Genomic DNA, 24255 nt, shown 5'->3' with positions numbered 1-24255 from the left:
AATACCGACACTCTGTTCTTCAAGGCGATCATTTTGTCCCCCACTCCATACCCTGTACTTTGTACAACACCTGATTCGTAACAGGTACTCAGAAAACATTTGTTAAATGGAAATGCTTTAGAATATGTTATTGGCTGATTATAACAATAGTCTTGGGAGGCACCCCTTCCAGAGAGTATAGTGAAAAACTAGAACAAATGAGAATCACTAGAAAGAATGAACTATGTAGAAAACCCATAGAGTATATCATTAGATTAATGGAGCCATTTAATAAAATAGGTTATACTTGAAGGCAGTGTTTCTCAATGCCTTGCTCTTCCCATAATCTGGGAGATACACACACACACACACACACACACACACACGCACACATCAGGGTTTCATCCCGTGTCAATTAATCTCTGGCATTTTTTGAAAGCGCCAGAAGTAACCTCAAGTTGGGGTTGAGAACCACTGTCTTAAGGCGAAGGGAGAGCAGTAAGTGGGGATGAATCACGCATCTTCCCCCCAGACAAGGACTCTGTGGCTCTGCAAAGGCAAGCAGCCACTAAGACTTAAGACGCAACTGCAAAGACCTCTGCCTGTCTGGGTTCTTGCGTAATGAGTTCTGCCTTGTTTGGCTGAAACAGTGTACACTCGAGAAAAAACAATGGCTATGTGGTGGTGGAAGAAGGGACAGCATTGTTAGGGAATAGTCATCAGTCTATTAAAAAAATATATTTGACAACAAGGTCCTACTGTATAGCACAGGGGACTATATTCTATAATTCAATACCTTGCAATGGCCTATAATGAAAAAGAATCTGAAAAGGAATATATATATGTATAATTGAATCACTATGCTGTACACCAGAAACTAACACAACATTGTAAATTGACTACACATCAATTAAAAAATTTTTTAGAAAGTATATTTCTATAAGGAGATTTAGAGTAAGATGCAATTTGCTTTTTATACTAGTAGGGGAAAATGGATTAACAATAAAAGTTGTTGGGACAACTGGCTGGTCATCCAAAAAAATAAATAAATAAACAATAAAATTGGATCTATACCATACATCCAACAACAAAAATTGTCCAGATGGAGCAAAGAGTTAAACATAAAATATAGATCCACAAAGTAATTAGAAGACAACATGGGAGAAATATTTCATAATCTTGGAATAAAAACAGAACTTTTAAAGTATTAGAATAAAAATCTAAAAACCATGAAATAAAATATACCAGAAACATGATTATATCAATGTGGAAAAGTTCTACATGACATAGATCTGAACAAATAAGAAACCAAACAAAAAACTCACAATAGCAAACAGACAAACCAAAGCCAGGGGTGGAGAGGCTTTGCAACTCAGACCAGAGACATACAACCTGTTTTCCTTATATACAATGAGCACTTACCAATCAATGAGAAAAATGTCAAAAATTACCCCATCAGTACAAAGTAGTGAAGAGACAGAAGAGCTCATAGAATTTTCCTAAGAATATACTCAACTCCTTCATAATAGAGATAGTCTTTTTTTTTTCCCAATCAAATTAGCAAAGATCAAAAAGTTGATAGCACCCTGGCTTGGGCTAGAGCATAGGGAAGTACTCTCATATTAAACCCCGCTACTGATAGAATCAAACATTTACAACCATTACGGAGAACAATTTCCAAATGTATTTTGACCCTGTAACGCTTTCTTAGGAGTGTATTGAATGGATGTACCTGCATATCTGCAGAATTATCTGTGTACGTGTGCAGTTGCTCATTGTAGCTCTATTTGTAACTGCCAAAGATTAAAAACTCCTATACAATATTTAGGAGGGCACTGGTTAAATGAATTATGATGCACTCAAATAATGGAATACTGTGAGCATTTGAAAGGGTGAGCAGGGGGAGGGTAGAGCACATGCTTAGCATGCACCAGGTCCTGGGTTCAATCCCCAGTACCTCCCTTAAAATAAATAAGTAAGTAAATAAATAAACCTAATTACCTACTCCCTGCAAATAAATAAATAAATAAATAAATAAATAAATAAATAAATAATAAACAACTTGTAAGAACTGAAAATAAAAAAGAACGCTAAGATAAGGTGTGAAAAAAGCCTGTAGAAGAATGTGTGCAGTACGCTATAACTTTTAAATGAAAACAAAAACTATGCACCCAAATATGTACCCTTGGAAGGAACCAGAGGACCCGGTAACATTTTTTTCTTCCAAGAGGGGAACTGAGTGGGAAGTAAAGTGGAAAGGAGGCATTTCACTGTATACCCTTTTGTAACTTCTGAATTTCTACCGTCTATATAGATTATTTAAAATTATATTAATTAAAAAGCAAAACTACTCTCTGACCCAGTTCTCAGGAAGATTCTATTCTAAACTCAAATATTTGCTGTAAATTAAAATCTGGGGGATTCCCAAACTTCCACGGCTATTCAGTAGGGGTTAGACACCACTAGGATTGACTACAGTCTACAGTTTTATTAGAATACCGATGAATTTTGACAAATGTAAACCATGGTAAAAAGCAGAAATTGAGTGTTTGAAAAGCCCATGAGTTGGCATGAACTTGGAAAGAGAGCATGATAGAAAAAAAGAAAAAACCCAGGAAAGTCATGCAGAGACATGCTTTCAAGGGAGCAACGAGATTTGCGAGAGTGAGTAACGGGCTGGATCAAAGGGGCAAGGGCCAGGCTGAGCCAAACGGGCTTGGGTACACCGGCCTTTTGGGGCCAGAATAGGTGCAGGAATGTAAGGCTGCCACCAGCACACAGTCAGACACTAAGGCATGTGAGCCAGAGCCCGCCTCCTCCACCCCTCTAAGCAAACACCTTTCCACCTGGACATGAAAGAAATCACAAGATGCAGGTCAGAGGAGGACTAGTAGGAGGTAAGCAAATGATTTAATACGATGTCCTCTGAGATGGTGTCTACTTGTCCAGAATATTGTAAGATACAACCTCAGGTTCACTGAGACCAATTATTGAAAATTCTGATAAACATTCATTCTCAGATATTAGACAAGAATATTAAATCATTATCTAATGATCAATGATCAAAGCAGTCTCTCACATAGAAACTATTCCATGTCTTAGAATGAGAAATTTACAGATAAGACAAGACCTATGAGTCCGTAAAAAAAAAAAAAAAAAGCTATTTTCCAAAAGAGACCTTGTAGTGACTGAATGACACGGACTGCACTAGCATTTGCTTATGGAGTCCGATTGCACTGCAGCTCTGAGATGCAAACTGTGCCTGAGAAGACATTGTCAGTGCCGGAGTGTCTGTGTGCAAAAGGGAACCCCAGGGTCCCCGAGTAATCGGCCTCTTCCAGGTGATCGAGTGAGCACCAATTAGAACTATTATGACAAGGGGTCAATTTATGACCCTTTTTATATCATACAGGTTCAGAAGGAAGTTGGAAATCTTTATCCCAAAGGAGGGACTAATGTGGAAATGGGATGTCTGGAATGGCCAGTGGAGGAGTGATGCTGGGATGATGCCATGAGTCCCTGGAGGTTAACCTTAAGCTCCCCTTGCCCACAGAAACCCAGTGTGGTACCTGTGTGAAGACAGTGGGAATATCAGCTTTGTCCTAAATTCCGTGAGAAGAGCAAATAAGGCAGAGCACGTCCTGGGCGTGTAACATCACTGACACTTGGCAAAAGGATTTTGGTGTTTGAATCCTACAATCCTCAAGCGGTGAACAACCCCTCTTCCTAAATGAAAAAGCCATGGACTGATCACATCCTGGAAACTTGCTCCCCATATCTCATGTATAGGAAGGAGTTCGCTGTCAAGCTGCTTGATCTTTTCCCTTGTTCCCTGAAAATGCAATCATGTAGGCTCAGAACTAAAGACAAACGGGAAACAGTATCAGGGGAGAGCATTCCTTTCTCCTACCTTTGGTTGGTTTGGCTGAAGTGGAAAGAAATGGCTGTAGGAGAGTCTTACAACTAACTAACTAACTAACCAACTAACTGACTAACATGGCACCTTTTTGAAAGTACTAGAAACACTACCGATAGTTATTGCACACCAAAAAAAAAAAAAAACAAAAAAAAAAAAAACGAAAGAACCAAGATTTAATGTCATCTTAACTTTGGGGGATTAAGTGACAGCAGAGGTGTATCAGGATGTTAATAACCTTGTACTAAAGGATGCAAAAAAGTTCAACAAACTTTCCCAGGATTCCAAGCAGCAAGAATACGCAATCCATGGTGAAAAGCAGCAGTATTGGTCACTTCCTTCTATTCCTCAGTTATCTTGTTATAACTATAACCCTGAATATACAGTTAAATTCAGAAACAGTTTCAATGCAACTGTTCATGGTCCAAGCCACTAACATAACTCAGAGTGGAAAATACACAGTGGTGCTGCAAACCAGAGGACCTGGCTTCTCCTCCTTGCTGCTCCCAATTTTATGATCCTGTGCAAAATGGTTAATCTCACTGCACCTTAGTTTTCTCATTTGAGATTCATGATAACTAAAATCTATTGACATCAACTTTTGTGTCGGGCATCCCATTAAGTGCTTTACAGACATTCTGATTTAACTCCCACAACAACCTTACTAGGAGGGTACTATTATTAACACTCCTTCATAGAGAAGGACGCTGATGCTCAGAGAGGTTGTGCATCCTTCCCTACAGCACACGGCCAGCAAGTGATGGAAGACGGTTCAAACAAGACAATCTGACTCCAGAATCACCCTCTTCTATGTGCGCTATGACCTAGTGCCTTAGACGACTCAGTCTTCCACTGCCCTCCAGGGAAATGAAGTAATTACTCAGTAATTCTGAGTAAATTCTGCTATTAAGTAACACTTGTTTAGGGAGAAAGAAACTAGAGGACAGATACTAATTTTTATTAAGTGCATCTGTGCCACATGGTGCCAAGGGCTTAATTGAGAGCATGTATTTAGTTCTGTGTCTTTTGTAGAATTTCAGTTTTTCAGAATTTAGGTGAGATATGCAGGAGAGAATCTGGGAGCTAACATTAAAAAAAAAAAACTAGAAAAGGAAGCAATAGTGGCAAAGGATTTAGACTTGAAGAGAGTGAACAGAGATCTACACAATATGGGTGAATGGTCCCCTTTCTTTTGCTAAGGTTTATTTCCACCCTTCAGTGCCCCACACTGTTTTTTAAATATACGTATAAACAGAGTTTGACCTCCGGTCATGACAAACTAAAAGCCGAGGCATTCATGTTTAAGGACTTAAACTGTGCTTTTAGAACGCCTGGTGTTGCCTGAGAATGCTATCAGAGCTTTTGCAAATTCAGCAGAATGGTCTCAGGAAAGCCCCCGACCTAAGTGAACTAAACTTCCCTCTGGCTATACCCTGCAGCTTTGGCCATCTTGGAAAACCTCAAGTGAGGTGGGAGGGATAAGCAAGAATGACTACAGACTTGACTTCTCATATTTGTTTTAACAGTCAACAACTCTGCAAAGATTGTTCTGGAGTAAAATAGAGGGGAGGTAGCTAACTGGTGTCTTGTAAATAATAAATACGTAGCAATAGTATGAGGACCAGAAACATCATATGATTGGATTCTTGGATGTTTTTCCAGAGAGGGAATTTGTCCCACTCTAGAAGCTTCTGGGATTATCCCAAGATTTCAGAAAGGTCAGTGGGATGGGCTAAGCAATTCCAATCTACTGAGATTTCCAGAGAATGACAGCTCTCTGATATTACAGATACCAGAGTGGGCAAAGGAGAAGTCGTAGCAATGTGGTTAACAAGGGGAAATAAAAAGAACTCCAGGCTTATGAAAAAGTGGGTACAAGCAGATGTACTAACCATTAGGCACATATTTAAACCCCATTAAATGAAGACATATGGGTAAAAGGGGGATATGACCTAATACTACATTCAGGGAAATCTGGATTCAAATAACATATTATATATATATATATATATATATATACATAAATAATAAATTCAATATTGCATTCTAGGTCAAATATATCTGTGCTAAGTGGACCAAAAGAATCCCCAATCTAAATGTGTACCTTACTAAAATATTCACTTTTCTAACAACTTTGTCAGATGGAAAGAAGTTATGCAGCCTTGAGTTTTTCATTCCATTGGTTTCTCAGTGCAATGACATTTGTAACAGAAATGCTGTGAATCATTTAAACATATTATAAATTTGCAAGATATAGCCCTCTCTTATAAATTCCTAAAAAAAAATCCCTGAAATAGTAACTCAAATATGTTGACTTGAGAATGACGTTGTGGTAAAGCAATTAGCAGAGTGACTCCACTTAAAAGAAATACAAGGAGAAATGATTATAAAATAATCAAAAACAAAATAATTGAAAACCCAAGCCTAGCAAGGCCCCCACACGCTACTGTTTGAGATTTTGTGTCAAAATAGGGACAATGGCAAGGCTGTATTCAAATCATCCCCAGAAAGCGGCAGAGACAAGTACTGTAAAGTCCTAGAAGGTTGACTTTCATGAAATTTACTTCCAAGTGTGGTCAGTGAGGAATACAGCCAATCAGATATTATTTATCTTGTTCTCGAGCACTGCACCAAAATGGGGAAGGGGGTGTGGCTGAACCCCAGCAGTGTACTGGGCCATCAGGAAAATAAAAACATTTTTAAATAGTGAAAAAAAATAGTATTTTTCCTCACAAAACCATAGGTTTATAAGAAAGTGGATGGACCACTTTTGACGATTAGAAATCTAGTTTTAGTATTTCTGGGGAAAAGTCAATCTAAAATGTCACTGAATCTTACTAAAAAAAAGTTTGCTGGAGAGGCAAAAATATTACCCAAAGTCAGGCTTGATTCGAGATCTATGAACACAAATTGGCAATTATGATAAAGTTTTAGTTTACCATTAAAATTGTACAAGCAAAATAAAATAACTGAATCAAACCCATGTTAGCACAAAAAGGACCAAGGTCACGGAAGTGCCAAAGAGAAGCATCACCTGTTTTAATCTCCCAAGAAGGTGATAAGGCAGAGTTGGGCTATTATTCAGTTGTGTGCAGAATAATATCTGTATGCAGCCAGCATCATCCAAGGAGCCTATAGCAATACATGGCATCTTGCTGGATGGAAAGGAGTCATCCATTGTTGCCACCAACCCACATGAAGTGTGGGAATAAAAATAAATATTCCACTACTGCCCAGATTAAGTGATAGTTTATGAAGCAATACTTAAGCCTTATATTATGTCTAATGTAATCGTCATCGTCATGATCGACTGGGAAGTTCACCTGTAACTAACTGCCTTAGCAGTAGAGACAAAAATGACATGGCGTAATCTAACAAAGCCAAATTTCAAAGACTAGCTAACCTTCCATCATTACTTTGCGGAGCTGAAAAGTCTTACCTTCGACTAGTGACGTGAGGAGGGTCACGTTGGCTGCTTTCCGTCTTCCCGCGGGCAAGTTCAGGCCCAGCCTATCCAGCTTCTCCCTCAGGCAGCGGCCCCCATTCTTCGACTTTGCTCTGTCCAAAAACAAGCAAAAGCTCGGTTCTGAAAGTTCACATTCTAAGGAAGACGATGGGGGCAGAAGACACAGGGCTGAGGGCGGAGGGTCGTGGCAGCAGGGCAGTGAGAGGACCCACTGTGCCGGGAAACACCTTCATCTTACCTTCTCAGTATGCCTCCCAGGAGCGACGCGTTGAGGCATTCCGGTGGCGAGAGGCGCCTCTTCACCTCAGCGATGGTCACCTTGTATTTGGAAGTAGAACTGAGGAGGGACAAACGACCGGGGACAGAGCAAAACAAGTCTGTGGGGTTGACCACACAGGTGCCACCTTTGGAGGGAAAAGTATTTTATTATGTGTCAGTGACCGAAGAGATGCTAACTTCATGAAACGCAGTTACTATTGTGACATGTCTCAGGACTGGGAAACACGTGGTGCGATGGTCCTTACACATACATCACCCGGATCACCTCGGAGAGCTGCTCTGAGGATGTCCTTTCAAATAACACCCAAGGTTTTGTCTTTCAGATATCGTACAGAAAATTCTTAGGAGGGGATGATTTTAATTTTAGTGAAAATTAGCATCTGATGGAGTGTTGGCTGACCCACCAGTGTTCACTTTGACATCATCTACACCAAGAAACACTTCAATTAGGTAAAAACCTCAAATTCTATCAGTTAACCCCACAAAAGGTAGGTATTATTCATCCACAGCTCTCTGTGTGTGTGTGTGCATGCATGCACAGATACGCAATGAGTAGATATTTTTTACCTACAACTTACTATATAGACAGAAGTTTTGAAAGCTCTTTTCTAAAGTGTTTGAGAACTGCCATCTCCTTTCTCTCACCCATCTACCAAGTCTAGGCACCAGAGTCATTCAGTCCCCAGGTACCATTAAAAATCATGTGCTCGTGGCCAGAAACTTCCAACCCGTGTGGATGGTTAAGAGATCAAATCTCTCTCCATGTCAACCCTCCTTGTGTACTGAGAAATCTGTGGGCGGAGAGAGGTTCAGTGGCACTTTCAAATTCAGTGTGCTTTTCTGAGCATACATTTGATCTGTTCAGTTATGGGCAATCTTATGACCCACCTCCAAAAGAGGGTAAAGTTCTATGAGGGAAATGGAAAAAAAAAAAAGAAAAAGAAGGTAGGTGGAGGAATGAAAACAGGCAGGAGAATGTTGTCTTTTTTTCTTTCTTTTTTTTTTTACACTCAAAGGGTGGTTCTCAACTGGCAGCATTGGCATCTCCTGGGAGCCTGTTAGAAATGCAGAATCTCAGGCCCAACTTCAGACCTTCTGAGTCAGAAATCTGCATTTTAACAGGTGGTTCATGTGTTCATTAAATTTTGAGATGCCCTGGTTTGGGACTCACTGCTCGCCTCCCACGTAGCTCCTCCCCTTCTTTTACTAAGTAGCTTAGATGCGATGTTATTACGTCTGGGAAGTCTCTGGCATTCAGATTCATGTGTATTTTCTGGACACAGTGGCTAAGAAATCTGGGAGGAGGTGTAAAAAGGCAAAGGGGCCCTGGATCTGGGTGAAGAGAACAGGCTAACCTTGTCCCCTCTCAAAGCATCTCTACCCCTGTGCCGCCTGGAATTCATCCTGCTGGCCTGCGGTTATCCCAGAGTCTCTGCAAACTGCTGGACCAAGATCTTTCTCCCTCGGCATTCTGAGGCTGAAGATCGCCCTACATGCTCCCGACAAAAAACATCTGAGGAGCCAGGTCCTGTACACTCGGCCGAATTCCCCCAGGCACAGCCAGGAAACTTGCCCTCCCTTCAAACTCTGAGCGGTCATGGTCTCAATTATCAAATTGAAATTTTTTTCTTGGCAGTTAAACTCGTAGCCAACATAGTAAAGAAACATAAATGCCTGTCCCAGGAGGCAGAATCACAAATTCAACTGGGCTTCCCCACTTGACATCCTCAGAGAGAACTTTAAAACAAATAATAATAACAACAACAACAAAATAATAATTTCTCCAGATTTCTGGTTTCAAAACTACCATCATACTTTCACCAATGCTCTCACTTTGTACCTGTAGATGCAAAATGTATTTTAAAAATCACCTCAATGGACATTTCAGAAGTGGAGATGAACAAGGAGAATAAACTAGATACCAATAAATCTGGGTTTCACTGTGTTGTGAGAATCGCGCCCTGGAGAGCTTTAGGATTTAGTCATAGTGAGGTCATCCAAAGCCAAAATATTAAGAAAATAAATTGTAATGTTTTTATTCAAAATTCACACAGCCCTCTCCTGAAAACGGCCCTTCACCCACAGTCACTATGAATCATAAGCAAGTTTATATTCTTCCATAAATCCCCTTCCCTTGCATGACAGCCAGTACACAATGGAAGACGCAACGAATCTCACCCAGCCCCTCTCCAGTTTACCACGAGTGGGAGGGGACTTTGTGCGTGTGTTGTCTTCCAGGAAAGGGAAGACCACAATTTTGGAACTTTCCTATCTTTACTAATCTAATGTAGATTAGAAATCAAATTTAGGGAGATGTAGAAGATTATAATTTTTGTAAAAGAAGCAGTTAAATTGGGTTTTCTCCAGTTAGAAAACTGCCCCCTTTTGGCAAAGTCAACCCCCTGTGCGGAAAGCCAGCTGCTTTCAGGGAAGTCACTGGGTCTGCTACCTGGCCAAGGGCCAACTCCCTGGGCCCTGGGACTTCTCTCCTGCATCCAGGTTGGCCTCTGGCTCATGCTCAAATAAGCATTTATTAGGTAAGTTACTCAGGCTGCATATTAAGAATATGCTTTATGCACACACAAATTGCCTGGAGGATTTATTTTGTATTCAGGATTAGCCATCAACTCTTAGAGTCTTTTATTTTTTATGTCACAGCATCTTAAAAGGGAATTTCTGTTGCTTTGATACTTGGCATTGCTGCAGCCTTGGGGAACTCTCTTGTCCTGGCTAAAGGTTTGGCAACTTGTAGAGTTTACAGTCGCGTGGGGAACCTGCTATCTTTCTTCCCCGTGGTTAATTTTTTAAGGAGGAAGAAAAGAGTAATAGGTCAACAGAACCAGAGTTTTGCATTTGGAATGAAGGTTTTGAGAAGGTGCGACCTCTCCAAGGGGATCCAGACTGCAGATGGCAAGGATGAGATTTCAAAGAAGGAAATCCTTGAAAGGGTCAACTATGCCAAGCCATTTACAGTGTTCCTCCCCAGTGTCACTAGCTGAAGTTCCTCATGGTGTCTGTGCTGCCTGTCAGCTCTTATTGGAATCATGCAATATTCATTCTAGATCCAGCACTCTGGTTGTGGGGTGGGGGTGGTCTCTGGTGCCACATCCAGGGTCCTCAGACTGAACTTCTCCAGAGTACATCTCTTCCATTCATAGTGCACAGAGTTCCATGGAGGTCACTATTTTTAAAATTGAAATTTGGAGAGAGAACTTCCTACTTCTAGTGATACTGCAAACTCAGATGGTAGCTACAGTAACAGCATAAGAAATCATCGACTTAAGGTCACTGGTCTAGGACACGGCTAACGTAAAAGGGATAACTTTGCCATAGCTACCGTGAAAAGTCAACCAAAGGCAGTGTAGAGGACAAAACCAGCCCAAAATACAAAGATGCAGATCCCAGGCTGCTGAAAGAAGCACGAGGATGGAGCTGCGCCCTCTGCGCGTGGCTGCAAACGGTGTGGAAAATGGAAAGAGTACTGCAAGGAAGAGGCCGGCCAACTAGTAGTTCTGGGCCTCAGTCTGTCCATCTGAAAAATGGGGATGCTCACACCTACTTATTTCCGCAGCTTGTGAGGAGGTAAAACTAGAAATGGGCACAGGCGAGCTCAGCAACACGAGTTAAGGCCGCTCAAGGTGAGCACTGTGTTGAGTCGCTAAACCGCGACGTCGCTTGCAGGGTGCGGAGCGCGACGAGACCCCGCCTACTTTTTTGCGCAGCCACGGAATCGGAAAGCCAGGCGCCGAGGCCTGGGCACGCTTTGCCTCTTCTCCTCCCAGGCAATTAGGGCAGAGGAAACAGCACGGACTCTCTCCCAGGAACTGCGGCTCCCCTGGCGCCCCAAAAGCTGCCTCCAAAGCTATTCGCTCCGTCTGGGTGCCCTCCCCTCCCGGAACAGAGCGCGTAATGGCTGGAGGCCCCGCGCGCTCCGCGGGTGCGATCGATACTCCCCGGCGGGCTTCCGGGCGCGGGCCCGTGCGCGCAGCCTCTCCAAAGCCGCAGCGCCGCCCCGCTCGCCGCCGCTCCGGTGTTGACATAATTAGACCAAATCTTGAGAGCAAAATAAATGTTCTGTTCGCCTTACAGCCAAACAGATGTTTACAATTTAAATGAAAGAAATACAGACGGCAGGGATTTTTTTTCCCTCCCCTTCTTCATCTGCAGTGATCGCTTTTTTTTTTTTTTCTGACACATTAAAAATGTGTAAGCGATTACAGGATTTTCCTGTCCCCGTTTGTTCTACGGCTGCATTTCTGCGAGGTGCGCGTGTAAACAGAGTAGGATCATTCTCGGCAGCTTCCTCTCTAACCTCTCGGCCTTCTCAACCCCAGTCCAAGTCATCCCCCACCTCCTTAAAGCAGGTGTGAATCGTAATGAAACAGTAACGGAAGGGATGAGGGCTTAACTGCGATCAAGCAGGCCTCAGATGCTATAGCCGCAGCGAGTTGCTCCGTTTGGGGGATATGTCGTTACAGGTATGACTGGCTTATCAGGTCCGAATGCGCTTCTCTGGGTGCAGATTCCAAGCACTACGAAAGAAAGGGAGGTCTGCACAGGGAGACCTCCTGGTTTAAGCTGGCTGTGGATATGTAATAGTGTATGGGGGTTGAAGTGAATCCCCATTTCCCGGTGCAGAGTGTGCTTTGGCTTTTGGCGATGTTTAAAGCAATTAAGAAGTAGAGAGCAGGCAGTAGGCTATGGAAAAGTAGCTCCCCCTCCCCCGAAAAAAAAAGATTTCTAACCAGCCGTGCCTCTAGATCCTTGGGCACGTGAATTTTAAACTTCATATAAAGGAGACTGAATTCTGTATCTGCAGCATCTGTATTGGGGGACTAACGAGGCAGGCGACGCTCCAGGTGTATTTCTGACAGTATTTTCGCAATGCATGAGCCACCGAGACGCGTCTTGGCGGTTGAAGGAAAGAGGAACAAGGCTTCTCACCGCGCTTCAGTCTTACTCCTTCCAGGAGCTGCTGAAAGAGCCAAATGCTCTCTCTAACTCCGGTTCCAAAGCTCTCGGCTCTCGCGAAACCCAAAAAAAGCACAGGAGAGCTCACCCTCCTGCCCGAGCTGCCTGTGGGCAGCCGTGAGGGCTGCAGAGGAAGAGGTCCGTCCACCCTGTTATTGGCAGACCGGGCGACTGATGCTAAGCTTCATTTCACGGGAGCTTTTTTTTTTTTTTTTTTGAAATTAAATCAGATCTGACAATGTTTGTACCGCAGCATAAATGCCTTCGCTGGCGTGCCAGTCACCTCTAAGCGATCTGACAAACTCCAGCTCGCTTAAAACGTGCAGAGTTCAGATCATATTAATTCCCCAAAAATGTTTTGATTCAAAGTAGTTTGTATTTTGTGTAGCCACGGGCAATCCGGTAAGTACTCCTGCCTGCCCGTGGCCGGGTCCGCTCCCTCTCCGCGTGGCCCAGAGGCTATGGCGGTATTTAAGCTTCTGAAATTAGCCTGGGGCTGCAAGGCAGAGTGATCACAAAGCGAAACTAGGGAGCTTCCCCTCTTCACTTTTTACATTTTTTTCTTTCTTCCTTTTTTTTTTTTTTTTTTTTTTTGAGTTTGCCATCCCGATTTCACAAAGAAAAAAAAAAAAAAAAAGACCAGGGCCAAAATGTCACTTTCCACCCAAATATGGAAGAGCTGGGTCTTCTCATGTCATCTCCACCCTCTTCTGAAGGCCACGGGCCCCTACCCAATTGAACCCCTACCCCTGCGGTTCCAATCTGGATTCACCCATTATTAGCTTCATTATCGTCATCGTCATCAACATTGTTCTCCTACTACTAAATTCTCAGAGCAAGAAATGAAAGGGACCAGCATCTGACAAAGGGGAGGGGGCCATGAGGGAGCCTCAGAAGATTCATGGGGAAAAGAAGAGTGAGTTTTCCTTTCTTTCTTTCTTTTTTTTTTTTTAATGATTAAAAACACAGACGACTCCTGTAAATAGAAGCCTCATTTCTTCAAGAGATGCCTTTTGAAACCCAGTATCTGAATATTCAACGAAGGCAAAGCTCCACTCTGTACGTACAACATTAATATGATCTCTGCAGAATTTGCTACTCAGAAATATTAACATATCAAAGCCGATGCCGGAGGCGAGAGAAGCTATCGATACGCAAGCACAGGGTAAAGTAAAGATTATTGGTTCTGATGGTTGGAGTGGCGGAGCTGCGGGCAAAATCGCGCACACCATTAACCGGGAGTGAGCGCGCGGGGAGCTGCACCTCCGAGGCGGTGGCAAATATTTTATCTAGGTGGTAATTACCTCGCCTCTGCCCCTCTTCCTCTGTCTTTGGCTACCGGGCTTCATTATAGGCAAAAACAATGTAACTGCCACTTACCAAATTGAGTCAGGGAAATGGTATTTTGTTCTTTGCAAACAGAAATGCCCAAATTTAATGAACTGAGGCCTCCCCCCAGCACCCACCCCGCCCCAGCCCCAACCCACAAACACCACTACAAATAGGATAGCCTCTCCCTAGTGAACTCGGGTAGGGCACTTAGGGGTCTGTCTTCCTTCTAGAAAAGCATTCAGCAGTCTTTGGAAGTGAAATCTATTGTTTCCCTCCCACAGTCAATTCTGGAAATCATTAGAAATGTAAGTTTATCTGAGAGCTCAGCAGGAGAGAAAAATGGCGAAAGGTTTTGCCTTTCAAGAAATCACATTTCATATGGAGAGTCACTTGTAAAGCCTGAATGAGAAGAGAAACAGACCTCCCCGTCTGAACACAATTCGGTGGTATGGAAGAGAGCTTGAGTTAAAGTCCTCTCAATTTTTGATGAACAAAGGTGACTTGAGCTATTGATATGACTGAAAGTCCTGTGAGCTACCGCGACAATAGAGAGAGGGGGCTTCCTTAGCGTTTCTTCGAAAACGAGGAGTCCTGAGGCGAGGGAGCAGGGTGGGCTGCTAGGATATAGACCACCTTTTAAGGCAAGACTTCCTTGCTATCCATTTGGAAATTGTCATGAACATTGATCGTTTCAGAGTAAACAGACACACACCCTGGTCTCTGGGGCTCAACCAAGTTAATTGGCCTTTCTCTAAGACACGTGGAAATGAAATAACCTCAGCAGCTAAACTCTGAATTCCTTCGCAGAGGAGAGGGGAAGGATTAGGGTTTAGTCAAACAACACAAACGTAAATCTCAAGTTACCTTCCCTCTCTCCTTGGAGCCTCGCCGTTCTTCTAAAAGATCAATATTTAGTTTAAAATAAATTCGGCTCGATTTTTAGGTGAAAGGAAGTGGCACCGAATTCCCTGAGCAATCAAACACCACCTAAGGAAGACCATTTCCGTGACTCGGAGAGCATAGAAACGCAGTTCCCATCTTGTAGTTACCGGAGAGTTTTGGCCTTTCTCCGGAGGCTGTCCCCTAAATCTCTTTTCGGAAATTCAGCTGATTTGCACAGCAGCCTCCCTTCCAGCTCCCGCGCTCGGCCTCGAATAATTCTCACCTCCGCCCCCGGCAGCTATTGTACGATATGATGCAATTTCCAAGCATTTGAGAAGGTGGTCTTGGGGCAAGTGCGGAACTGAACGCAAAGAGCGCAGTAGCGCAAGCCGGGCTCTGGAAGCAGCCGGCTCCGGGCGCTACTTAGTGGCGCTGTCCTTCAGCACCACCGACATCTCCGTGCGCCCTGAGCGCATGGCCTCACCTTAGGTGTGACCGCCCCAGTAGACTGGGATCAGCAAATCTCACCTGGTCCCTCTTTCACTGTGTATTTTAAACCCTCTCCCCAACAAAATGTATATTTTATTTCAGTTTTCACTAGTGTCGGGCCCATTTCATGTCATTTCATTATGGCTGTGCATTGGCCTGGCTGACAAGCTTAATACGGCTCATTGTAAAAATTTTTTGTCGAGCAACAGTAACAGTTAAAAAAAATTGTTTTTTCAAATCATCATGGGTTGAAACTACAGGGCTGAATAGTCATTCTATATTTAATGGAGTTTCCAAATATTGACTTAGACAATATATGGTTTCCCAAAGAAGAACATTCTGTTTTCCTCCCGTCTCAATTCAAACGGAGTTTAAATTGGACATCAGGTTGTAAAGCCTGCAGTTTAAACATGAAAGAATCCACTGCTTTCTATCGATGCATTTCTTTCTTTGGAAAAGCATTGAAATCTATCAACAAACCTTGAAAGGGATGAGGAGAAACTGAAGGACCTTTATTTGGTGCCATACGAAGTGACTCAGTTTCAGTGGTTCAGTTACTAGAGACAACTGCGGCCCTGGAGCTGGAATTAGTCCTGGTGAATAGGCCACATCTTATTAATTCGTATGAAGTTGGGATAACAGCTGGTCCCCCTTGCCTTGTGTGCTCCTCGGGTTACTCAGCTTGCTAGGAAAATAAGCTTCAGAGGCTCTGGGTACAGTTAAATGGGGAGGCCAGCAAAATCGGCACTGCCTTGAGGCCCTGAAAATGTCATAGTTCAAAACCTTTTGTCAAAAATGGAGCATTTGAGATGCAGCCCCCTTCAGTGTCTGAGCTGAAATCAACAGCTCGCCATTCTGGCCTTCCCCCCACCTTCCAGTTCCATGGGTAGCTCTGGATTCAGATGTTTTCCTCAACAGATGGGAACAAGAAAGCTTTATCCAGTACAGTTAACACCGCCTCCTCCTCCCAACATCCCTTAAAGAAAGAAATGTTCTGGACACTTGGAAATATAAGGGCCGCTGCGGTATTGGTGTTTCATTAGCTTTCCCTGAAGCCCAGTGAATTTAGCCTTTCACAGAATCCTTCAAAGCCTCAAGCTAACACCATCACCTCAAACACCCAGGCTGTGGCTGGCACATTTAGGGCTAAAAGAAACTAGAAATTCTGCTCGAGGATGTGGTGATGGGGGAAGGGGGTGTGAGAAGGGTTTTTTTGTTTTGGTTTGGTTTGGTTTTTTATCTTTTTCCTTTTCTTTTTTGCCTCTAACTTTGATTGTGTCACTGTTCTATTGAGGAACAGCAAATCTTTTCTGTCACAGTCTTTTGGACACAATCTGTGTTCAAGCCTCAGTGGAAGAAGGGAGGTTTTTAATGTGGGTATGCCTGTGTGGGACAAGAGTAATTGATCAAGAAATTGTTTTCTTTATCATCAGATGGGGGAATGTGATGTTTAAAAACATCACCAGACCTTCAAAACAAGGTAACAGGTGAGAGAAGAACGTTTAGCTTTAACATGTTTTACTTACCTCTTCTTATCACTCCACCTTGGCCATTGAGAACAAGCCCACACTGGGCTTCCACTGAGCCCTTAAGAAAAGAGAAAGAAATAAAATCACTCATATAGATACTAACAGGTGTGACAACAGTCTTAACCTGCCCCAACCCTGAACCCTATATCCTCATAACCCCACAGTAGACATTTAAATGCAACCATTGAGCTGGAGCTAGTTTGGTAGCACGCACAATTTTAAGGGAAAAAAAATTGCCAGAAAAACCACAATCTAAAAGTTGTATAAATCTTAAGGTATGCATTTTACAGCACCATACAATATTACACTTCAAAGAGCCTGAGTGCCTTTTATCTTGGCATAAGAGAATGAGAAGCCCTTTGAGTCCCCATCAAGGCACATAGCATATATATAGACAGTTTCCACGGCACTTTCTGCGTGGAGCAAATTACACCAGAAGTGTCAAGTCTGGCACTGTGGGTTTCTTGGGAGCTCAGAGGAGCTATTTCAAGTGCAGAATTCAAGATATCTTATGAGGGTTCTGTTTTACCCCAGATGTAGGTGCATCCTATAATGCTCTCCAAAATGTGTCTTATAGAGGCAGCACCTTCAGCATCACTCACAGTAGATCTTCAGGCTCTTAATGGCTGGAGGGATCATTTGAGCTGGGAAGGAGGAAAAGGTCTACTGATTTTTGATTAAGAAAAAATAAAAATTTCTCTCTCTGTGTCTTTTTTTTTTCCCTGAGTCGAAATGTGTTAAAGGCTCATTTTCCTTTACAAACAAACGAGGTATTGGACATGAAAGAGGCCTTGAAGGGTGTTAACCTATCCAACAGCCCGTGAAGAGTTAAGTAAATGCGGAGAGAGTCGGTGCATAATAAAAACCCACTTTACAAAACAACCTTTACAGCCCAGGCTTCCTTTCGCTTCCCCATTTTCACCATATTGAGGCAGGCCTGTAAGACCCCCCTTTTCAACCTACTCACGGGCTCTTTCTTATTTTAAATGTTCTGCCTTAAAGTGATTATCAAATCAATATGAAAAAAAAAACTTGGAGACTGGGCATAAATTAAAGCAGTGATGGGAAAAGGTGTGACAGTTTCCTTTGTTGGCCATAGCAAATCTTTTTAGGGGACTCAAAGATGGAACTGAAGCCACAAGACTGTTTGCATCTGTTAGGCAGACTTAGACCGCCCTCCAAACCATTGGACTTTCACTTAAAATTCTGTGCAGGGAAAAGTATATTTACATTTGTTGCATTTGAAATGAGGCAGATGCTGATGAATGTTTTAAAAAGGAAGAAATAAAAGGAGAGAGACGGGTTGCTCCCACACATCCCCTCCCCATTTCTCTTTTTAAAAGTCTCTATGACTTTTTTTCTTTTTCTTTTCCCTTCTGACAACTAAGTCCAGGAGGAGTGGAAGAAAATAACTTGCCAGACTTCCAACTTGCTTCATTTATCTATATCTGTGGGTACATGTATATACTCACACACATCTCTAGACATAGATACATGAATATATCATACACCATTCTCCTCTGTTTCTCCTAGTTTCTTGGAGTGTTGCTCCCAGTATGAACATTCTCTCAGTATGAGTAATAAACGGGGAAAGGAGATTAAGACTATCGAAAAGACAGAGGGTGAAAATAAAGGCTTCAAAATATCTGAAATGGAGAAGGTAAAAGGCCCGGAAGCTCTCCAAGGGAGGGAACCACTTTCCCTCCCAGCCTCTGGCGCACCGTTTAAGATGTTTATTTTCTTGGAAGAAACGAATCTTGGTCTCTTCACTTAACAAACTTCTCCCCCTCCTAAGTAAAACATGTTGTTTGGTCGGATGACATTGCATAAATGACCAGTTGAATGGCACTAAGTCGAAAATTGGATAAACTACGGTGTTCTTTTGCACGGGATTCGCTCTTTGTCTGGTGCTTGCAAATGTTCTAATCCCCTCTTTTGAAAAATACCCGGCTTTGTGCCTAGCACAGAAAAAAAATTTGTACAGATACAAAAAAATCAGCAGCAGACGTGGCTATTAAAAGGAGTAAATAGGTTTTAGTTGAGCTAAGCATTGAATGTCAGATTTTTTTTCCTCTTGAGACACAAGGGGATCCTTGTGAAAAATGTAAAACTTGCCTTGAGCGTATAAAATCATTTCGTGCATATGAATGTAGAAAGTCAAGGTTTAGAGAGCCAAATCTTTTTTCTTGTGAGCCGATCGTGTGGCTGTGGCTCTTTGTTGGCACTGTGAGGGCTCTCACTTTAATTTTAAAATAATCCCTTGCTCAGAGGTAAATGAGGGGGAAAGATTTTCTGTGCGCAACAAGGGACCTCGTATGTCTCCAACTTGTGTTCTTCCAGCAACTCCCCTTTGGTTTTGGAGCCGGTGGAGGAGATGGCCAGCTTTGTGGGGACTCGCAGGGAGAGCCGCACTTTCAGCTGAAGGAAGACACAAATTCATGTCTTCTGGGCTCAGTTTGGGACATCTGTGGACTTAATGTGTTTGAAATGTGGCTATGACAGTATGTCTGCATGATTTTAAATTCTATTGTTGGCAAACAATGTACAAAAATACATGAAGAGAGAGAGTGGGAGAGAGATATCTGTCTGATTGAATGATGGCCTTCACAGTATGTGAATTCCTTCCTTCTTCCTTCCATCCTTCCATTTCTCTCCTTCTCCCTTTATTTTTCTCTCTCCCTCTCCCCCCTTTCTCCTTTCTTCCTCCCTATTTCTTTTCTCTCCCCCCTCCCTTTCTTTATTTCTTCATTTCCTTCTTTTTAAAAATTTCCTTCTTTTTAAAGAGTTGCATATGATGTTACTGGCTTGGAGAGAAAAACTAAAGTTGTGAATCGTCCAGCTGGGTGACAGGACTGGGCACTCCTCAGGCAGTGACAGTTAAGCACAAACCCACACCCTGGCCAAGTGCATTGTGTGGATCCTTTTCTTGGGGTAAATTTATGAGACTTTTTTTTGCGATTCTTTACTTTCCACTGCAATCTAGGATATTTGGTGAAACTTTTGCAAGAGCTCAGGGTCCCCTAAGTGTTCCGAGAACAAACAACCCCGCCGCCAAATCACAGTAAGTTCCCCACAAGCTCAGTCCGGGACAAACGCCTGGGACACGCGGGTAGACTCAGCAAAGCGCGTAGACTGAGGGTGCGATTGGTCATCAACTTATCGGGTCTTACTCTGAGTCCAGTTGGCTCAACTCCAGCCCCCTTGATCTCCCTCACTGCATCCCCTCAGGGACAGAAACCTGGGTTCACAAAAGACCTCAGTACAAACCAGCCGAAAGTAGAGGACCCGCAGCTAGCCGGACCCCTGAGCGTCCAGGTGAAAGGCCCTATCCAATGAGAGGGACAGCGTGGCACACGCCTCCTCTAATTGTTTTGATAACTTTCCATAAGTGGGGGGTGTGTGTGTGTGTGCGTGTGTGTGTGTGTGTGAGAGAGAGAGAGAGAGAGAAGGAGAGAGAGGGAGAAAGAGGAGACGGCTAGCAGTCGGAGTAGTAACGGCGCGGGAGGGGGAGGGCGAAGGGGGGAGGGCGCAGACAAATTCGCTGCATGCTTATTTACCTGCAAGTCGTCGGCTCCCGCGGCGGCCAGCCCCAGGCTGGGCCCTGGCAGGAGTCTTTGATCTGGGTGCATTCCATACTGAGAGCCATGGCTCATGAGGGACAGGTCGTGGCGGCGGTAGGCATCGAGGCAGCCCAGCTCCCGCCTCTGCTCGTCCAGGCAGGACGACTTGAGCGCCCGCGCATTGTGCAGGTTAATAAAGTCGGTGGGCTCCCCGTGGTGGATCTGCTGGTAGTACTGTTGCGAGTGGTGGAGCGAGTTCAGAGAGTAGGCGTCGGGAGTGACGGCCGGGTGGCTGTGCTGAAACTCGTAATGGAAGGACTGGTGGTGGAGCGGGGTGTACTGGTGGTTAGTGGAGAAGTAGGGGGATGCAAACTCGGTGCCGGTGGTGGAATAAGTTAAAGGGGAGGAGGAGGAATAGGCGACAGTGGAATTGGCTACGGACTCCAGACAGCCAAGCTGCATCAAACGGTAGCTGTTTGATCCGTCGTGACGTATCTGGAAGGAAGAGGGGGAAAAGGGAGAGCAGAAAAACTTGAGGTTTGTCATTTTGCCACCGAGGCGCGGCTCTCGCGGAGCCAGGAGCGTCCTCCGGCTCTCCAAGGGGCGCGAGCGCGCAGGGCTCGGGCCGAGCCGCAGCCGGGCTCCGCGCCTTCGCCGGGGAGCCTCTGCGAGCAGGCAGGCGGGGGGTGGGCGGCCTCGTCCTCACAGTCGAGAGCGCGGAAAAAAAATCCCCCACCCTATATAGGTGCGGGTGACACACACACACACATACACACATACACGCGCGCGCGCACACACACACACACACGCACACACAGCCCCTGCCCAACTTGCGCAGGGAGCCGGGCGCCGGGAGCCAGGTTTGCCACTGACTCCGGGGCTGCGGGGAGCAGAAGCAGACAGTCCACACGCGCAGCGCGCGGGCCCGCTGCTGGCCACTCCAACCCGCTGCCGACACCGAGATGCCGCGGCCGTCCACGCCGGGATGCTCCGCCAGAGCTGCTCAAAATTATCATCCAAATATTAAAAAAAAAATCCAGTCTGTGCAAATAGTCCAACTCGCTCATTTTCTTAACCATTTGGGGCAAAGAATCCCCCCCCCGCCCTTTTCTCCTTCAATTTCCTAGAATAAGCCCATTTCAAAAGGGGTGCATGTTCCCAACCCCCCCCCTTGTCCACCTACCGCTCCCCCACTATCAATCTCTTTACTTTGCCTTTCCGAGTATCTTTTTTCCATCTCAATCTCTTTCTCCTCACCCCCTCCTCCCTTTCTTTATTATTAGGATTATGTTTTCCCCCTCATTATGGCAAATGTTTCTTAACGTGGCAGAGAGTTGCCCTTCCTGGCGACAGATGTCATAACGAACTTTCTCCCCTTTCCTTCCTTAACTTCCCCCGAAAGCCAGATTATAATTAAACGTAACGGTCCAATATAGATTAGAGACGGAGGAAGCTGCCACGCCGCCGCCACCGCCGCCGCCGCCGCCACACACACACACACGCGCGCTCAAAAAAAAAAAAAAAAAAAAGGAATACCTCGGCATCGTGGACTAGTCCCGGAAAGGTAGTTGACATGTTGGGTTTCTCCGAAAGCTTACGATGCAATTTCCCCCTCCAAAAAAAGAATCGGGAAAAAAATCCAAACTTCTTGTATTTTCCAATTTTTTTTAAGGAAAAAAAATGTTCTATAGATAGAGATCTAAATTGTAATGGCTTTGCCCGGATCAGATAGCTCCTTGCCTCGTACCCACTTAAAAACCTGTAGGAACAAAATTTTCCCTCTGCACAAAAGCAGCTCCCTGGAACAGATTTTGTACTTGCTGAGTATTTCTTTGGCTGATGTCGTAGGTCCCTTGGTAATATAGAAGTTTTGAAAATTAAGCATCAGCACTGAGAACTGGGAGGACAATAGGCAGAAGAGATTTATCCCAGGAGACAAGGAATAAATATTGTATCTTCGCCTAATAAGGAACTGGAGGTTCTTTCAACATTTTTATCCATTTTTTCCAACCTTTATCATGCTTTTCTATACCGACTGAGGTGAGGACTCATCTCTGCAGAGAGCATTTGCACACATTTTTATTGTGAAGATAAAGCTCTAGCCCCGATGAGTGTGTATTAGAGATAGAAATATATATTAATTAAAGCTTCCTTTTACACAAGTGTTCATTCCTATTGGTTCCACTCCTTGGATGCTGAAAGCTGCTTTTTCCAACGAGCACCCAAATCAATTTCACCCAGATTGGGGTGTCTGCCTTTGCCCAAGTGGGAACAATACTCCTCTCTCCATATTTACATGAATTTGGGTTCTTTCCCCCTTTTTGAAAGGCAACACCCGGCAGTCGCTTACACTTTCAGCAGCTTTTAAAACAAATAACCATGATGGACAGCCCCAAGTTTCCATCATAAAGAAATGGAGTAACTGGCAATATATTTAAGAAAAATACAAGAAAATAAAGACATGTGGCAAGATTCTACATTTAGGTAAAATGTTGTCTTCCACTCCTCAAGCCAACCCATTTTTCCCCTCTTTTGTGTTTTCCTTCTTCCTTTTCGGAAACAGTGCTGAATGGGGGGTGGGAGGTGGGGACCATTTAGCAGTGGCACCAGGTATTTGAACACCATTACCTCGGAATAACCCTTAAATGTTTGAAAGTAACATTTCACAAAGAGAGGGCAGGAAGGAGGCAGTGCACACCGTTGTCTGCCTCTTCGGTGGGTTTCTTGACTTGCAGTGTTTGAGCTGTACTTCGCTGGAACCTAGGCTTCCCACACCAAGCGGTCTAGCGCCTGGAGCGGGTAGCTGTGGCTACGGGCTCGCAATACTGAGGCTCAGCCAGGTCCGCTCTCCAGCCCTGCCCATCTCCTAACAACTGACTGGTCCCATAGACTCATCTCAGAGATAGAAAGGGTAATTTAGTCTTAATTGCCATTTCATTTGGTTAGCTTTTAAGGGTTTAAGCTGAGAAGGTGTCTTAATAATAAGCCGCAGGCAAACAGGCATGTGGCTTTTTTTTTTTTTTAGGTCGGGGTTTGGGAGGGTTTACTAGGATCTGCTCATGCAGTCTAACTGGGGCTGTCACTCAGCGCTCTTTGCTTTATATAAATGGACAAAGGCACACGACCAGAATTGAAATGCACTGTCTGAAATGGAGCTCCATGATGCTTCAGTCCTGCACGAGGGTCAGCAGCCAACACTTGCTCCCCTTTTCAAGGTGCGCAAGGGTCCCGTCCCCCCCCCCCCCACCGCTTCTTGAAATTCCCTATGTTGGTCTAATGAAGTCAGTAGTCTGAGAGCCCAAAGGAGATGAAAAGGAAGAACGCCCAAACTGATCTTAAAGTAGGAGGGGTAAGATGAGTGCCTTTGACACTGAGGGGCTGACTCCCCAAATGCTCGCAGTGGGGTCTTTTGTTTGCCAGAACTCAGGGAGGTTTCTATATTCCACCCACAGATGAAACATGCGTCCGTGGGAGCGGGGGCCTGCCCCCACGACCTTACCCCAAGGGCCCCCAACTCCTGCAAAAGTGCAAACCTCCCCCTAGAAGAATGGTTATCTGGGGAATGGCCAGACCCTCTTTTCCTGGTGGCTGATGTGTGTTTCCCAGTAAGTCCCAACTCAAAAGAGGAAGCACGGTCCATCCTCAGACAGGCTGCAAACCCCTCCCCCAACTCCCCTACTGTCAGATACATCTTCATTGAAGGCGAAGGGACCTTCGTCCCCCGGCTTAGGTCCAGGCAGCAGACACAAAACCCTCTCCCTCGGGAACAACCAGGAGGCTCAGGACGTCGTGGCCGCCTGCTCTGCCTGCTGTCCCGGCTCGTTTGGCCCCTGTGTGTGGCCCTTTTGGGGA

The 24255-nt window shown here is 44.3% G+C and overlaps 1 protein-coding gene across 1 annotated transcript in view; it reads right to left on the bottom strand.

Annotated features, from left to right (window-relative positions):
• Nucleotides 1–22489, bottom strand: part of TFAP2D (transcription factor AP-2 delta) — a 50055-nt gene extending 27566 nt beyond the window's left edge. The window contains exons 1-5 of the mRNA XM_032462355.1: nt 21940–22489; nt 20401–20898; nt 16841–16901; nt 7600–7765; nt 7335–7453 (exon numbers count right to left, since the gene is read on the bottom strand). Of these exons, the coding sequence (XP_032318246.1) occupies nt 7335–7453; nt 7600–7765; nt 16841–16901; nt 20401–20898; nt 21940–21978 (883 nt within the window). The 5' untranslated portion in view covers nt 21979–22489. The remainder of the gene's footprint in view (nt 1–7334; nt 7454–7599; nt 7766–16840; nt 16902–20400; nt 20899–21939) is intronic.
• Nucleotides 22490–24255: the final 1766 nt, after the last annotated feature.

Source organism: Camelus ferus, chromosome 20 (genome assembly GCF_009834535.1).
Source record: "Camelus ferus isolate YT-003-E chromosome 20, BCGSAC_Cfer_1.0, whole genome shotgun sequence".
In the NCBI taxonomy this organism is placed as follows: Eukaryota; Metazoa; Chordata; class Mammalia; order Artiodactyla; family Camelidae; genus Camelus; species Camelus ferus.
Note: the sequence above shows the minus strand (reverse complement) of the source record. Positions and strands in the feature narration are given on the sequence as shown.